General features: G+C 38.0%; 1 protein-coding gene across 2 annotated transcripts in view; it reads left to right on the plus strand.

The window, feature by feature from the left end:
- LOC100889527 (integrin alpha-V) overlaps positions 1-18,004 on the plus strand; it is a 35,494-nt gene extending 17,490 nt beyond the window's left edge. For both annotated transcript variants that reach the window (XM_030990097.1, XM_030990098.1), the window contains 19 exons: positions 181-289; positions 830-933; positions 1,401-1,491; positions 2,586-2,631; positions 2,928-3,032; positions 3,363-3,418; positions 4,127-4,275; positions 5,109-5,237; positions 6,852-6,916; positions 7,427-7,574; positions 8,318-8,401; positions 8,814-8,893; positions 9,242-9,331; positions 10,792-10,876; positions 11,183-11,347; positions 11,725-11,907; positions 12,674-12,790; positions 13,193-13,324; positions 16,336-18,004. In XM_030990097.1, coding sequence (XP_030845957.1) covers positions 181-289; positions 830-933; positions 1,401-1,491; positions 2,586-2,631; positions 2,928-3,032; positions 3,363-3,418; positions 4,127-4,275; positions 5,109-5,237; positions 6,852-6,916; positions 7,427-7,574; positions 8,318-8,401; positions 8,814-8,893; positions 9,242-9,331; positions 10,792-10,876; positions 11,183-11,347; positions 11,725-11,907; positions 12,674-12,790; positions 13,193-13,324; positions 16,336-16,500 — 2,103 coding nt within the window. In that variant the 3' untranslated portion in view covers positions 16,501-18,004. The remainder of the gene's footprint in view (positions 1-180; positions 290-829; positions 934-1,400; positions 1,492-2,585; positions 2,632-2,927; positions 3,033-3,362; positions 3,419-4,126; positions 4,276-5,108; positions 5,238-6,851; positions 6,917-7,426; positions 7,575-8,317; positions 8,402-8,813; positions 8,894-9,241; positions 9,332-10,791; positions 10,877-11,182; positions 11,348-11,724; positions 11,908-12,673; positions 12,791-13,192; positions 13,325-16,335) is intronic.
- The last annotated feature ends 257 nt before the right edge of the window (positions 18,005-18,261 follow it).

Here is an 18,261-nt window from a genome sequence, read left to right on the forward strand (position 1 = left end):
AAATTGCAAAATCTTGCAAAGTTATGTGCAATGCGTATATTTAAATCGCGTTCGATATTTATCTTGTGTTTCGCATTGATGTCACTGTACCTATTCGACTTACGTGATATACAAGAAAGTCAATACGTTTTTTTTTAATTGAGACGTTTTCCCTAAGACTATCTATAATTGTTGCTACAGGGAAGTTTTTACTTCGATGATAATGACGTCATCATTGGGACTGGTGCTGGCTGTCGCTTTGGCTATTCTATCGCCGCTTTGGGCGACATCAACCAAGATGGATTTAATGGTGAGCCACGTCTTACTTCTTGATCTATTTAGAATTTAAAGTAAACAAACACGATTTGTCTATTAACGGTCAATTATTATTCTTTTTGATCCAACATTTCTTTCTGAAAATAACGGTACAGTAAATTTGACTAGTAAAGATAAACAAATCGGAATTGAGGAAAAAAAATCTGTCTCTCTATATACGTGTGCCCTCATGATTTGTGGGTCTTTATTTCCTTGACTCACCCAAACTCCGCAGAACTGTATTTTGATATTCATTATCCAGTCTCCTTCCCCCTTCTTCCACCCACTCCCCTTCCCTTCCCTCCATTTCTCATTCTCTCACTCCCTCTCACTCTCTCCCTCTTTCTCTCTCTCTCTCTCTCTCTCTCTCTCTCTCCCTCTCTCTCTCTCTCTCTCTATCTATCTCTTGCCTTGCATTCTCTTATCTTTCTTCAATTACTTTTCGCATCCTCATTACTTCTTTTAAATTTTCTTTATTAGTGTTTTATCATGTATTTGTTTCCTTTCTTATCTCTCAACTTGGACCCGTTTGTAGACTTGGCTGTGGGTGCACCCTTCTGTAATGGCGGTAATGACGGAAAGGTTTTCATCTACCACGGATCAGGAATAAACCTACCTCTCAATCTCTCACCACAACAGGTTAGTCAGTCCCGATCGAGGACATCGTTACGGGAGCTAGGGCAGACGACCCCCCCCCTCCCTCAGCCTTCCCCACAGCCCTCCCCACCCTCGCCATAATTTGCCGAACATGCGCCCCTCCTTTTCTTCCCTCCTTTTCTCCTCTCCCTCTCTCATTCTCCCTCTCTCATTCTCCACACACAACACAGACAGAACAACGTTCTACCTTTTTTTTGGGGGGGGGGGGTGGATAACAATGATGAAGAGCGATGGATAAGGAGAAGAAGAAGAAAAGGAGAAATAGAAGAATAAAAAAAAGAAGAAGACGGAAGAGGAAAAGGAGAAGGTTTCAGTAAAGAGTTAGCGAATTAGATCCCAGTAGGATACATGTACGCTTATTTTCCGCCTTCCCCCACAAATGTTAATCCTTCTTTCTTAGCATACATACCTAATCACGTTAACCATTATACATTTCATATCTCCTGTAGACCTTGAGTCCGTCGGTCTTAGGGAGACCCTTGAGGTTCTTCGGCTTTGTGATGTCAGCAGGACTTGACGTTGATCAAAATACATATCCGGGTGAGCTAAGAAATAGCTAAAACATTTGTAATAAAAATATATAACTAAAAACTTTGAAATGTGGATTTACAGAAGAATGATGATAATATACTGGAAACGAATGAAAACCAACAGAGAGATATTGCACATGGCAGGGCGTAGGCAAATTGCAATGGTAGGATTAGTTTAGGAAAGAAAGTCAAATACTCTGGTCATGTTAAAAGGCACCAAAGCCTCTAAAAAAATTGTTGGAGAGAAGAAGGAAGTAGACCGAGAGGTAAACCCAGAATCAACTGGGAAGAGAATGTCAAGAACTGGAGTGGACTAAAAACTGCAAGAGTACACCAGAATGGCAGAAGATAACATGAAATGGAGAGATCTTGCAATCAACCTCCAAACCGGGAGAAGATACTTACACAGGTAGAACTAAAAACAATTATAGAAAATAATGAGCCCGATATCCGATGAGAAAAAACATTCTCCAATTAAAAAGATTTTGCAGATCTCGTATATCATGGTGATATTTTTTTTACATTGGTCTATTTTTTAATAATACATTTGATAAATCTTCAGTTTTACACAAGGTAATTTCCTGATATTTATAGTGTGTATGCTTTATGATGTATTTTGATAATTTTCAACAAATTATATTTATATATGGGTAGGGAAGAAGTCAACATAATGTTTTTGAGGAAAAACCTTCAGACCGAGCAATAATTAGAGAGGTCGATAAGGTAGCTAACTAGAGAGACAAAGAAAGAGAGAGAGAGAGAGAGAGAGAGAGAGAAAGAGACAGAAATAGATATAAAGAGAGAGAGAGAGAGAGAGAGAGAGAGAGAGAGAGAGAGAGAGAGAGAGAGAGAGAGAGAGAGAGATACATACATGTAAATAGAGAGAGAAATCCGGTAACACATCAACGAAACGTTATTGTCTTTTAACATGTAAATCACGTCGGATTCACATTTTTAGTCACTAGCAAAATGGCGCTAAATTAAAAATAAATAAACTTGCCTAAAATATTTCATAGGGTTCAATCATATAAAGACTATTTCTTATAACAGAGAAAAGTGGTAAAAAGGAAACTTTTTGTTATCTCTACCTCTGATCTCTTCTAGATTTCGCTGTTGGAGCACACGAGTCTCAAACCGCGATAATCTTTCGGTAAGCAAACATCCAAACAACATGAATATTTCAAAATATTTAAAAGGTGTATCGGTAGAATTGTTTGTTCCTCATACGATGTGAGATCTTATGCTTCTATATATTACACGATATGTCAACACCATATGGACAACGAATTGAGATAAAATAATTTATATAAAAACTCATCTCCTGACATATATAAGAGTGCACAATCTTGGTTTGGCGAGAACGGGTCGGTTGTTCTCCCCTCCCCCTACCCCACCATTCGCTTGGGGTCGAACTGATTTTAAATCGTTTCTTGTTTTGTTGAACAGGTCGAGAGCAGTAGTTTGGACCGTTGCAGAAATATATCCTGAGGAGAACGCCATTGATCTGGATGTACAGGATGAGACAACATCAAGAGGTGTTCTGGTGACAGGGTAACACAAAACATTATGATTCGAACTCTGACAATTTCCAATCAGAATTGTATATTATTCACTCTCTTTAATGTCTATCTCTCCCCCTGTACTGCCCTTCCTCCCTTTATCCACCCCTCCCCACCCCCTTCTCCCTACATCTCCCTCTCCCTTCCCCTCCCCCTCTCTCTATCTCTCTCTCTCTCTGTCAATCTAGTCTTCATCTCCCGATCTCCCCTCTCTTCATCCTATCTCCTTATTCCTCTAATACCATACGCCTTTATGTGATATTTTCATATCTGTTTCGATTTTTATATCTGTTTCGATTTTTTTTCTTCTTTTATTCCTAAGGTTTAATGTTGTCGTGTGCATTCACTACATGGGTCAAGGATTACCAGCTAATTTAGGTGAGTAAAATATAAAAACACACACACACACACACACACACACACACATACGGGGCAGCGGGGTAGACAGAGGTACGAGGGGGCGTGAGACCAGTCCCCCCCCCCCCCTCTCCACTGAATGGCGAAAGAATAACGACCCAGAAAGACATTGACAGGCGAGTTGAAAAGTGAAATTAAAGAAGACAGTACGACCCTCCCATACCGTCCTGCTAGTCAATGACCTTGGTTAATTAGTCATCTACAACCGTCCTTATTATGCCAGGGGTGTTTCACAAAGACTAAGATAAACTTTATTAAAGTTGGACTTAACTATTGGCAGGCCATTCATGCCACTAGTTTCTCTAACTATTCCTGGCATTGGTTTCTCAATTTAGGTACAAAACGTGGTCACAAATCTACAGAATTTACCTTTTTCGATAGTTCATTATTGAAGGAAAAAATATTATCTAAAGATCATAATTGAGAGACCAATGGTGATAGCAACCAATGGCATGAGCAGCCTGTCATAGAACTTAAAGTCGATCTTAGTCTTTGTGAAACACTCCCCTGGAGTTTACCAATAGTTTGTCTACAAAGATGTACAGTTTACGTGAACACACTATGAAAATATCCTGTTCCCTGTGTGCTCATGTTCCTCCTACTCTAAAAATATTTCATTCCCTTCTTCTTAAGTTGATTAGTTATCACGATGTCGTTCCTTTTTACCAGATTTTTCATACGAGATTGTCTTGGACTCACTGAGACAAGTAATCAACCGTCGAGCTGCATTCATCACTAACAACATCGCTACTCTTCGCCATCAAATCAGTGCGCCAATTGAACAACGGACATGCATGACACATGCTGCATATATTCAGGTCAGTAGCCATTGTTACAATAAGAACATTATGTCCGTGGCACACGATGCGTCATTTGATTGACGCAGAACTCCGTCAGTATTTGTTGACGCTGGTTGACGCACCTTGTAAAGGTGATAATATAAAAACAAATGTAAAATGAATTGTGCAAACATTGCGTTTAATTACTTGTTTGTGTGCTAATTGTATCCACATGTTTGATTAGTGCAGGTGAAAGCGCAATCGAATTGACACCTCGGGTGAAACTACATGGCACGGCAAAGACAATGCAAGTCGCTGACGCAGTCATGTGTCAGCAAAATGACGCCTCGTGTGCATTAAAGATACTATGTCCCTTTTGCAGCCAACATCAAATTCTGTAGAACTTTGCAGCAATTATGAATATGTCATGTATGTCCTATCTGTGAAATTCAAACATTAGCAGTGTCCTGGTATGGTCGTTATTTTCTCACTAAAAGACATTTCTAAGAATTTTTGTTTTGAGGGTAGCATTAAATTAGTATTGTCTTTCAAATGATGTTGGAATTTAACCTCATTATTTTTCGGCCTGTAAATGGGACATACCTTTAATAGTCATTAAACGGGACACTAAAATTACATAAAAATGATTTGAAAGTAATGCAGCCAACCAATTAAAACGGAAATGGGATCATGTTTCAAAATCTTGTAACTAGACGTAAAATGTTTTTTTATTATTATTAAGAGATAAATGGATGGATTCATGTATTTTCACCTTCCCGACTTCATCATGCTCAGAAGAGAATTACATTCATGTATTCTAGAATATGTTAAGCAGTATTAAATTAAACATTTTCTATTATTTCCTTTTGCAGCCTACCATTCGAGACAAGCAGACCCCAATGAGTCTTCGGCTGATTCACAGTGTGGCTCAGACATCTCAATCAGACTCTGCTGTACAACCAATCATGTCTAACGCCGTCAATAACCAGACACTCAACTCGGTAAATTGTATTATATTTGTCTATGGTACTCTGGGTCCCACTAAGGGAGGGGTCAAAAGAGGTTCCAGAAAAATATTTTTGTGGCTTTGGGGGTTTGGGGGTTTAAGGATCTGGGGGTTCTTGCGTTCAATTTCTACAATCATTTGCCATACAACTATATTTTTGGGAGATGGGTGGCTTGAAGAAGAGTTGACTCCACACCCCCCCCCCCCAAACAAAAAAACACAAAAACAACTCTAGTTTCGCCACGGGGGGGGGGGGGACACAGGGTCATCCTCAATCAAGCTTTTCTGTTCAACGGGGCTCGTGACCACATATTAAACTCTCTATGTTGTATTGTTATATTTGATTTGGATCTATTAAGGGCTCAGTGGGGGTCCGCTTTCACACCTACAGTAATTGAAATGAAAAAAGTAGACAATTCCATTCGTTTAATCTTCACCGTTTGTAAATTTGTAAATTTGATGTCAGTGATATGATTTACTTGTCTAGACGTATGTCGTCCACGCAAGCAAGGGGCCTCTTGATGGATTTTGTATTGATGATGGTATGCCAGGTATTTCTGTCTGCAGCCAGTCTTAATGCATCTGTCAGCCTTGTTATGAGATGCAGTCAAGCCATCTTTTGGTCGGACGGCCTCTGGGTCGATTTTTTGTGACGTTTGCTTTAACAGCAATTTTGGGGGTATTTTGTGGGTTTCATTCTTAGGACGTGACCAAAATATTTGAGTCTTTTAATGGAGATTTTTCCATAACATCTTGAAGGAGGTTGGGGGATTCTTTGATGTGTGTGTTTCGGATCTTATCTTGTCTAAGTCTTATCATCCCCATTATGCGAGGAGGCATGCCATTTCAAACACTTGAAGTCTGTTTTTTTTTTCGTTGCCTCATCAGAGGATTTATTAGGTATAACATGGTTTACATTCCAAGATACAATGATACAAATTAAACTTATATAATCACAAAGCAAGCACCATTAATGGCATAATAAAGAATGGAAATTAAGTTTTGTTTTGCAAAGCATTTAATTCATGATTAACATAAGAATCGTACTAATAATTTTGTTCAACTCTTTTGGTAAAAACATGTGCTTTCTGGTCACATTTATATTTGACTGACTTTCCAATCTTTTTATAATTTCTCTTTGGAAAATTTGTTTGGAAGCCACGTTTTGTTTGTCTATTCCTGTCATATTCCGATTATCAATCAAATTTCTAAATGGTCCAAAAAGTTATAGTTAGGAATAAAGTACAATGATTTTCACAATCATTTTGAGCAAGTATTGGATACTGGACGTCAATATCTTTACTTGGTATATATCTCTTAATATTTTGTTTCAGGTGTTTAATAAAGGGCTTGTATAGTTTGCATTCGATATATAAAATGCGTGATTAATATCCTCTTTGATATTACATTTTGGGTATACATTGTCATTAGATATTTCCCATTTGAAAAGCAACTTGAAGCCTGTTGCTATCTCCTTTTCTTACTGTCCAGGATTCTGCCCCATAAAGCAATATTGTCAGTGAAATAAAAACAGAATTATAGGGTTTTGTCAGATTTATTTAGCATTCTGCTTATTTCCTCTTTCTCTCCTATTTTTCTTGGATTGTAGCTTGTCTTTGCCAGGGACTGTGCCGGTGAAACATGCTATCCAGATCTTGCAGTTCAGACAATTGTGTAAGATGTCTTGTAATTTTCATTGTTTTGTTGTTTTGTTTTATTTATATTTGTAATTGTTCCTCGTTTTCTCTTCTCCGTATTTTTTTTCTTCTTCTTCTTCTTTGTTCTTCTTCTGCTTCTTCTTCTTCTTTTTTCTTTTTCTTCTTCTTCTGCAAACTACTTTTAATAATCGCTCTTTCGATTTTGGTTCCTCGCTTTACTTTTCTTTCTCAATATAAAAGAATACTAATTCCAGTTTTATCATGATATTAGGCTACATTTATTTGTGTTAAATATTGTAATAAGCGCATTGTCTTCGTCTGTCTTTCGGCACCTTCGTTTTTCACAATCATCCAGTTCGACAACTGATAACTGGAAACGATGAAACTCTAAACTCTTCTTTTTTATTTTCCCATTCTCGTTTTTATTTTTATGAATTTCCGTTTCTAATATATTATGTTGCTGTAATGTTGAAGATCATAAAAATCTTCTATCTCTCTATGCCTTTCCTTCGTCATCATCATTCAGTTCGACCACGGAACTGATGATCGGAAAGGCTGAAACCTTTCTGCTCACCGTCGAAGTCATGAACAGCGGCGAAGACGCTTTCCTCTCCGTACTCGACATCGTCGAACCACCTGGTCTATTCTTCGTCAATGTTCTACGATCAAACACAGTAAGCAACAATGTAAAGTGGCTTCAATAATTGAGGGGGATATGGCGTCTTCTTCTTTTTTTTCTTTTTCTCTCTCTCTCCCTCTCTCTTTCTTTCCCTGTAAATTTATCATTTTTGTTGGTTATCTCTTTTCTTTTCTTTTCTTTTGACTGACGAGAAATAACATTATTTGTGAACTTGAAGTTGTAAACTTGGAGAAAAATTGATGAGGTAATGAAAATTAACATACCATGGTAAATACCATTCCAATGGCTTTTGAAAAATTGACCAAAAACCATTACAATAGCGTTGTGTCACTATGAATATGACTGACAAAGAAAGCGGACAAAATATACAGTTCCTCAGGTACAGTGTAGACAAAGGAACATCCTTCACTGCTATTATGTAAAAAGTGAATATGCATGTGACACCTGTTCTACACATTTTTACATAATAGCAGTGAAGGGATGTTCCTTTATCTACCTGAGGAACTGTATATTTTGTCCGCTTTCTTTGTCAGTCATATTCATAGTGTGTATCACCTTGTGTAAGGTGAAAACATCACGATGACGTAATGAAGTAATCCGAACTTGATTTGTACAGAAGATACAATGAGGTATTCAAGACGCCCTTAAATTTATTTATCGAAAGCCTTTGCGACCGGGTTTATAGCTCATGTCTTATGTTGCATCTCTCAAGGTCAAAGGTGAAATAATCCCCTGACTGAAACTGAAACTTAAAATCTCTGTCATTATTGTCCACAGGGTATCATTGTATCGTGTTCTGTATCGACAACCACACGCATACGCTCATGTAATATTGGCAATCCTGTACCAGCCGGTGATCAGGTAGGAATTAATTCATTACAGACTTTAAGAAATGTTAATTACCAAAAAGTTTAAGCCGGTCTAATGAATTGTACTTGAGTGAATTGAATCGAATTAAAATGAATTAAATAGACCAGTTTACAAATACGTTCAAATCGTAGATGTTTTATTTCCTTGGGACAAAGTGATGAGTTATCCATTAACCTGTTATCAGTGAATGAACTACAATACTCGGAAACCAGGGCGCATGCACTACTTGTTGCTATGTTGGGCAAGCATCAGGCTAGGTTTCAGGTTGTCAAGAACAACCTTTGTTAACAAATTATGCATAAAATATGAACATGTTACTAATCCGGTGAATTATATTGAATTGAATTAAATTAAATTGTAAGGCATTGGTGTCTGAATCACAACTTTCTGTTTTCTCCCATAGATTACTGTAGGCCTACAGTATCAGACTGCTACCTACAGTACATTCACTGGGCCAGCTGTGTTGAATATATCAGCTCGCAGGTAAAGCTTTTCTCTTTTCATTTCATTTCATAAATATACTTTGCTCTCAGTGTTGAACATTTCGTTTACTTTCTCCAATATCGATTGTTTTTGTTTTATTTAATTTTTATTTGTGTATTTTCTTGCACGGGAGTTACTCTTATTATAGGTACATTTGATATTTAGTTATATGTTTATCGACTTGTATATTTCTTTTTGTTATTATATAATACTTCCAAACATCCTTTTTAAAATACATAAGAGACCAAGAATATATTTGACCCTTTAAAAAGGTCAAGTAGTTTTTGTGCATCGTTGAATGGACTTAGACCTTTAATCTCGACATTCTGATTTTGATTTGCCATATAGTATTGATGCAGAAAGAGCTGGGAGAGACGTAGATAATGAGGCCATGGTGTCCATTCCAGTCTATGCTACTTCGAGTCTTGTACTCTCTGGGTAAGTATAAGATTCCATTCCTGTAGGTTTCTTTTATCTTAACACCTGTGTGGAAAGTGGCAAATGTAGATTAATATCTTGCCAAAGGACATTAGTGCCGTGGCGGATAGAAGGCACTGGACGGCGAAACAGCCTGTTAGGTCTGCCGTTGATTATTATTATTATTAATTTTTTAGAGACATGGTATTCCTTAAAAGTTTTTTGTTGTTTGTTACATTATTTTTATGCCTCCGCCACCGAAGGTGGTGCCGGAGGCATCATGTTTTCGGGTTGTCCGTCCGTACGTCCGTACGTCCGTCCCGTTTGACCGTTATCACAATATCTCAAGAACCATTTAAGATTTAAACTTAAGACTCGGGAATAGTATTTATCACCATAGGAAGACGATCTGATTAGATTTTGGAGTACGTAGGTCAAAGGTCACAGGTCACAGAGGTCAACTTATGAAATTCCTTGTATTGAGTTTGTTAGCGCGATATCTCAAGAACCATTTGAGATTTAAACTTCAAACTTAAGGATAGTATGTATCACCATAGGAAGACGATCTGATTAGATTTTGGAGCACGTATGTCAAAGGTCAAGGGTCACAGAGGTCAACTTATGAAATTCCATACATTGAGATTGTTATCATGATATCTCAAGAACCACTGGAGATTTAAACTTCAAACTTAGTGATAGTGTGTATCACTATATGAAAACAATCTGATTACATGTTGGAGCACGTAGGTCAAAGGTCAAGGGTCATAGAGGTCAACTTATGAAATTCCATACATTGAGATTGTTATCATGATATCTCAAGAACCACTGGAGAATTTTCACTTCAAACTTAAGGATAGTATGTATCACCATAGGAAGACGATCTGATTAGATTTTGGAGCACGTAGGTCAAAGGTCAAGGGTCACAGAGGTCAACTTATGAAATTCCATACATTGAGATTGTTATCATGATATCTCAAGAACCACTGGAGATTTAAACTTCAAACTTAATGATAGTGTGTATCACCATAGGAAGACAATCTGATTAGATTTTGGAGCACGTAGGTCAAAGGTCAAGGGTCACAGAGGTCAACTTATGAAATTCCATACATTGAGATCGTTATCGCGATATCTCAAGAACCACTGGAGAATTTTCACTTCAAACTTAATGATAGTATGTATCACCATATCATAATATCTCAAGAACCACTGGAGATTTAAACTTCAAACTTAATGATAGTGTGTATCACCATAGGAAGACAATCTGATTAGATTTTGGAGCACGTAGGTCAAAGGTCAAGGGTCACAGAGGTCAACTTATGAAATTCCATACATTGAGATTGTTATCATGATATCTCAAGAACCACTGGAGATTTAAACTCCAAACTTGTTTAAATTGCTCTATGGCGGAGTCATCATTTTCGACTGCGCGCAGTCAAAATTCCATCTAGTTGACATCTATTTCTCTTCCTTGCTCTTGACAGCAATTCAATTCCAGACACGCTGGTGATAACAGAGGATAGCAACGTAACAGATGATAAAGGGCCACTCATGACACATGTGATTCGAGTAAGTATACATTACTGATATTCATGAACAATATTACTCAAATGATGGTAAATACCCATACACTTATAAATTATATAAACTAGTAACGAAAAAACAGAGGCAGCGATTTGTAGTTATCACTTGTTCAAAGATGTAGTCACCTTTTTCGGAAATAGATCATTAACCTTTCTCTCTCTCTGTCTCTGTCTCTCTGTCTCATTTCTCTCTCTCTCTCTCTCTCTCTCTCTCTCTCTCCTCTTTTTCTTACTGTCTCTGTGTCTCTTTCTTACTTTCATTCCAACCTTTTCTCTCACCTTCTTTATTCAGCTTCAAAACAACGGCCCTAGCTTCATCGGCCCCTCCACCATCGAGATCCTCTGGCCAATCAGACTCCAGGATGGCAAGACGCTCATGAACGTGACGGGCGTTACCATGGATACAGGGATGCCATGTACGTTTACTCCAAGGATCAACAGAGACAGTCCGAAGCAGGTAAGATGATTCAAAACACGATCGCACAGACTTTCAAGATATCTTCTACTTCTACTTCTACTTCTACGACGATACTCAGCAGGATCCATAAGTCAGGATGTAGTGCTGATGAATAAACTATCATCTCAAGGGAAATTCGAATACCTAATTGCAATGCCTGTAGAAAATATATTTGGATCACTTGTAGTCCTACATCATTGTAAATAGTCACAATGTATGTCCCAAAAACATAAACATATTATCAAGTACTAGTTGATTCTTATCGTTTATTACTTCTCAATGTTTTTTTTTTTTGTGTCGCTACCATTCCTCATTTCGTCCTTTACATCTTCTCCTTGTGTTCTCTCATTTTTGTTCTAATCATTTATACCTAACAGAACAACGTCACTACGTTCATAGACGAAGTTAGTAATTCTACAATTTACACGTTATGGGCGGATTGTGCGTCACTTCCAGAGTGCGTGGCCATCCGGTGTCCTCTCGCCTCTCTCGCTACCGGAGCTGACTCAGCCATCCTCATCAGCGTGCAGTCGAGGCTATGGCATGACACAGTGTTTGCGGTAGGTTTCCCATCATCCCACTATACTTCATCTGGGCCACTGTCCTCAGATAACTACAATTACGACCCCGTCCCCCCCCCCGTAAAAAAATAATTAATGAATGAATAAATAAATAACTGTTCAAATAAAAATAGAAGATCTATAGAACCATCTGGACAACTACACATGGAACCATTGGCAGCAGGGCCCCGTCTTAAGAAGAGATGCGATTGATCCAAATCAATCGCAAGTCCTCTTAAATTGTTGATAGTCTAAGAGACAGCGCCTTGTATCCTTTGGAAAAGGCGCTATATAAATCCACTTATTATTATTATTATTATTAATATCAATCAATCGCAAGTTTGCAATTGATTTGAATCTATTGCAAGTCTTTATAATACGGGGCCCAGGACATGTATAGAGCATGACATAGGACCAACGAAAGCTAGGAAAAATATAACAAGGACCGATGTGACTTAGGACCACTGGGACAACAGAAGAATCGACGTATAGGAGGGGGGGGGGGGAGGGTGATTGAAGAAGAATATGGCCAATTGGACCCGAGAAAAAAATGTATGTAAATAAACGAAGGGGGAATCGGACCAAGGTAGATGCAACAGAGGCTAAAAGTACATGTGAATAATCACAAGTCGTAGCAATGCGGCAGAAGACTATTCACAAGACGCGGGACCGATGGAGGATGGTACGGCTTTGGGGCGTACTAAATGACTTGTGATCGATGCGATATCTGATAGTCCTAACACTAAGTTTTATCTTTCAAACACAGGAGGATGCATCTTTCCTTCATTTCATTGAGATCCTGTCCTCAGCATCAGTCACAGTCAATGGCACCGTGTACCCGGGGATACCTTATTCTCCGCACCCCACTGCTACACCTCTAGAGGTAAGAATCTGTTTATGTTTATTTTTCTGTATCTTTTCTCTTAACTTCAAACCATCATCACAAATTCGAATGTCGCAGTTGTATCTGAATGCAAAATCACTCATGCTACCCTGTTATTCTAAGTTGGTATTCATCATCAGTGAGAGTTTGTATGGAAGATTAAAGTGCATCGCTTCTCTCTTCTTTCTTTCTTTAATGGGATTTGTTGTGATGCACTTTGTTTCATTCGTACTCTCACAGTTTAAACTGTAAAACGCGCAAATCGTCCCTCCTCTCTCCTTTAAAAACACCAAGATTCTTCATATTAACCATCAAGTCTAATTTTCAGGGAGTTTATTTCACAGTGAAATCGCATCACCAATACTTAACACCTGGACCCATTTTTACATGATCTACATCTAGATCCAGACAGAAGTCCGGGTCCAGTATGAGAAGCAAAGGACCATTATCAAGACCACGCCCATTTGGATCTATATCGTCTCCTCACTAGGCGGTCTTCTCATCCTCATCATTTTTATCGCCATTCTATACAAGGTAATTAGGGACTTTTATATTTGCACGTCGACATAGTGGACTGCTACGTGGTAGTGCCTTAAAAGGACGTCACACGTAGCAGCCCACTATGTCGTCGTGCAAATCTAAAAGTCCCTATTATTCCCGCGTCTGAACGTAATCCACAGTGCGGTTTTTTTTTTTTGCCTGTGCTAATCAAGCTGATGGATGTAATTAGTACATACGCCGGTAAAATAAAGCAACGTGTTGCATTAATTGTATTGCATTCACCTTTTTGTACGATATTACTCACATGTGTCGCGTCGGGAGACGTGCCAGTCACTGACGCTGTCCTCCGTCTGGCAAATGACGCATGTGACGTATGAGGCACCGTGTCAGTGACTGCTGCCCTCTTTGATGCACCATGTGAGATAAGAGTGACGTGTTACAAACCTTGCGTTGCATAATTGGCGTACAAGCTAATTGCTTGCACGATTATTCCAAGTACTATCGCAATAAAATTAACGCCTCGTGTACAAATCGGGCTTAATACCTCCAGTCATCTGCCAATCACAGAGCCTAAAGAACCCGAAAAACTACCGATGACCGGAAAATATCGGCCATTCAGGTTGATGTAATAGGTGTCGGTCCATCGTGCATCTGGAGAAGGTCTCGTTAACGTTACTGGGATGTTTAAGATCGAAGACATCCATGAATATGAAACCACAATATTTCAAACACAAAATTTCACTTTTTTTAAAAAACCAATGTTTTTTTTAAATGTTCTTGAATATTGTCTGATTTATATTATATATAACCGATCGTCAAGGCCCTGAAATAAACCGTCGGTGTAGGACCTTTCGAGCTGCTGGAAAGATCGGTACACCTTCACAAATGCTAGCACCATCTGCAAGGAGAACATCACTACCAGCAGCAAATTGACAGGGAACAGACACAGGATTTGTGGACTAGTCACATTTTGTCTGCTATATGATACATTGTACATTTGAGTCCGCAAGCTACTGAGAAATCTGATAACAAATAATAACATTCTTTCTCCATCTAATTACCTTTTAGGTCGCGTTTTTCGAACGTAAAGTAGTAACCCAAAAGCATCGGGCAATACTGAATGAAATTAAGAGGGGTACTCGTTCATATGATGATGCTATTCGTATGTCCCGCTTTATGAACCCGCTCTTTGACGGAGGTAGACTTAAGTTTGTATTTTTCTCTTTGATTAGATCAGAGGCCAAACCATGCATATTAGCCAGTCAGGATAAAGATCGATTTTCTGCTCATACCAAAGTAGCGTTTTGTCGCTATTGTCCAAGAACTGTAGTTAGAGGGCGTTGCGGTAAAGGGGGAATTGACTTTAAATAGGGAATGTCATCGCTAGAGTGTATTGATATTTCTCAGTTCAGGGCTCAAAAACAGCGTTGAGATTGGTTCTAATGAATCGCCATTTAATATCAATCTCTACTGTGTACTAAAGAGATTGTCAATTTGTATTTGGCTAAAGGAATTACCATTGATAAGGATAAATCAAAAATCTATAATATATCAAAAAAAGGCGGCCCTGGCCCAGATGATGAATACATGAAATAAACTTTAAATTTACATAAAAGAATATATTATATTATAAATAAACTATATTCCATAAAGAGAAACTTTCCATTGCGAAATCAACTATGGCACATCTTGTACATATGCGAACCTTTTTGGCACATCTTGGACAATAGTAATAAAGCGCTTTTCCGGTAACAGTGGAAAGTTGGTAGAGATCCAGGTTGTTAGCCAGCCCCATCTTTTGACATCCTGCGAACAATGCTGCCATTAATTCAGCTTGCGTTTAGATCACATGGCTATAGTAGAGAATATATGGTTAAATTGAGCTGTTACAGGTTTGAGATCGACATGATGGATTTCTCAATTCGATGGTGCTGAGGAATTTCATGATTTTCTTGAATGATGTAAAGGCTCCTAAGTTTTACCTCAGGTGGACTTAAAGGAAGCAAAGAAGAGCAAATGGTACGAGACGGTTACCAATAAACGAGTGTGGAATAACCCCTAAATGGATTGGGTATCTTTGTCTCAGATTCTGAAACAAACTTGAACTCCTGGATATAGCTCATGCTGCAATCATAATTATAATCATTTAGGTCAGCCAGGAACCACATGACTTTTACAAGCCTATCGCCTGTCTCATTATCAAGATATTTATGATTGGAAATCAAAATTTCAAAATTCCTTTTGCTAACAGTTTTTATAACACTGCAGTCTATAGGGGAAATGAGTAAGGTAAAATCGGTCACTGAAAGATGTTTACTTTTCCGAGGCACTTGATGATCATTTTGAAACGCATATTTTTTTGGTAAGGGCCTCAATATTACACCATATCAAAGTCACTAATAACATGTAGGGCCATGCATCTCAGATTTAACATCTTCGTCGACATTACCATCATCATCATCACCCCGTAAATTAAGACGACATCGGCGTCTCGAAACATGGTCCTTTAACAACATTAATGCATCATCATCCCTGCTGAACAAAGGGATTGTCATCATCTGTCGTTAATAAGGACACCATTATTACTTCAGCAGAGTATCATCAACATCCCTAAAAGTGTATCGGATCGTCGTCATCCATAACGATTGCGCTATCATCCCTAAACGAGATCCTCACGATTCATTGTAACATTTAATACCATTACCAGTTGCCTATCAGCCTATGTATTTTGTAGCCAATGTGCAGAGCCATCTTCTCATTTATGTAGTCGGTCAACGAAACCATTCCATGAGAACATGGTGTAGGATGGGCCGTATCTTAACGCACTTCTGTCATCTTCACGAAACTTTCCTTCTTCTTCTTCTTCTTCTTCTTCTTCTTCTTCTTCTTCTTCTTCTACATTTTCTTCTTCTTCTTCTTCTTCTTCTTCTTCTTCTTCTTCTTCTTCTTCTTCTTCTTCTTCTTCTTCTTCTTCTTTTCTTCCTTTGCTGGTATATATCCGATCAAGACCATGTATCATCCATGTAAAATCTTTTCTCACCCAGGTGAAGTTCTTCCAGCGGAAACAGATTAGTCAAGAACAGCGTGAGCTTCTGACCGAGCACCGGAAGAGTGTCCGTCGTTCCAAGGCGGAGGCCCCTTCACCGGATGACATGGAAGTATCGCCCCTACAAAGAGATGGCTCCGTGGCAGGCCTCATACAAGAGTAACACTAATAATGTTATGTTTAAAACTTGGAGCTATTTTAATGGCAGATCAAGAGGGCAATAGGGCATGTGCACCCCCCCCCCTCGATATAACAAAAGTCTCCTTTTTTACTTTTGTTTTGTAAGTACTAAAATATTTTGAAAAAGCCTTTACCACATTGTTTTCGTGCCCCCCCCCCCTACCACCGATCGCAACCTCCATTTCCGGCAAAATCTTTGAACCAATAAGATCGCAGAGAATGCTAGATCCGTCAATGGATTATCTAACACTATTAATCTGTCTGACATGTTGGACATGAAATGAACTGCGTATTCAATTTCAGATGTATAGGGAAATGTTACATATAGAAAACGATCATGTAAAACCAAGAAAGTAATCATAATCACATGATCGCAAAGACTTTCGAAAAATGAACATATTAAAGGAATTCCAAGAGTCACGTCTGTCACTTATTAATATGTCTGAGCATAAGCACTGGACGAATTATGTAATCTCCCTACGGGATATAAAATTGGATATTGGAATAGACCAGTTTTGTAATTTTATCAAACAAGCCATGATTTTTGTACTACCTAGCAACATTCATTGTTTGTAATACGCATTCTGACTATTATTAAAAATACAATTATTTGAACAATGTGAATGAATTCATTTGTAACGAGGTACTTCACAAAACTTTTGTATATTAGATTTGATTAAATTGTGAAAATGGCCAATCGCCCTTGAATTCATCTCTCAAGAAGTTTAGCGATCGTGTTTCTGAGGCAGATGACTAGATTACGTCACTGACACAGCACCGTGTTCTGCATCGTCTTTATATTTTCAACTCAAATTATAAAAATCTGACGAAAAGTATGTGTCTCACCAACATAAAATTTAGCTTTTATATAATTCTTCATTTTGTTTGACAATGTTAATAATGATAAAAATGTAACTTATATAGCGCTAAATCCACTCTATGGAGTGCTCAAGGAGCATCTAGAAATAATTAAGAATTATTAAAACAGAAGCGTTCTCACATGATTTTTTTTAAGAAATCAATTCAAAGGTTTAAATATGTTTTGTGTGTGTATTTATTTAATTGTTGTGATTATTCTAATAGCGATAACTATTCTGTACAGTACTATTTTCAGATGACGATTGTAGTAATATATGTAGCTTTATAGCAATCGAATAATTGAAGATGCAATATAATGTTATGTAGTACGTATACGATATCGTGATTGAATAATTGTGTCGATGTTGATATTGTTCATGTTTATACTAGTTTATACTAGATTAATCATTAATTAGTCATTAGTCGTGATGAAGATAATTGGTTTGATATTATGTATTACTTATGATGATGATGCTGATAATGATATTGACGATGATGATAATGATGATGATGATGATGATGGTGATAACAATGTATATAATAAAGATTTAGTGTAGACAATTTGAATCTATCAAAGCGGTGATTTGCTACTTTTTGTATACTGAGCACCATGCCTTATAAATATTTCATTAACAAAATAATGTTATTTGTCATTGAGATGTTAGCTGTTCTAGCGGCACGTTCACTTGGTCAGCTCTCTGTCTTCGCTTACAAACTGACCCAGGCGACCCCGGTTCGAAACTAGGGACTTTTAGATTTGCACGACGAGAACGACGAGAACGACGAGAACGTGTAACATCCTTTTAAGGCAATGTGACGTCCTTTTAAGGCACTGGCAGTGACGTCACATTGCCTTAAAAGGATGTCACACGAGCATTCCACGTTC

This window comes from Strongylocentrotus purpuratus, unplaced genomic scaffold (assembly GCF_000002235.5).
Source record: "Strongylocentrotus purpuratus isolate Spur 01 unplaced genomic scaffold, Spur_5.0 spur5_scaffold_19, whole genome shotgun sequence".
Classification (NCBI taxonomy): domain Eukaryota; kingdom Metazoa; phylum Echinodermata; class Echinoidea; order Camarodonta; family Strongylocentrotidae; genus Strongylocentrotus; species Strongylocentrotus purpuratus.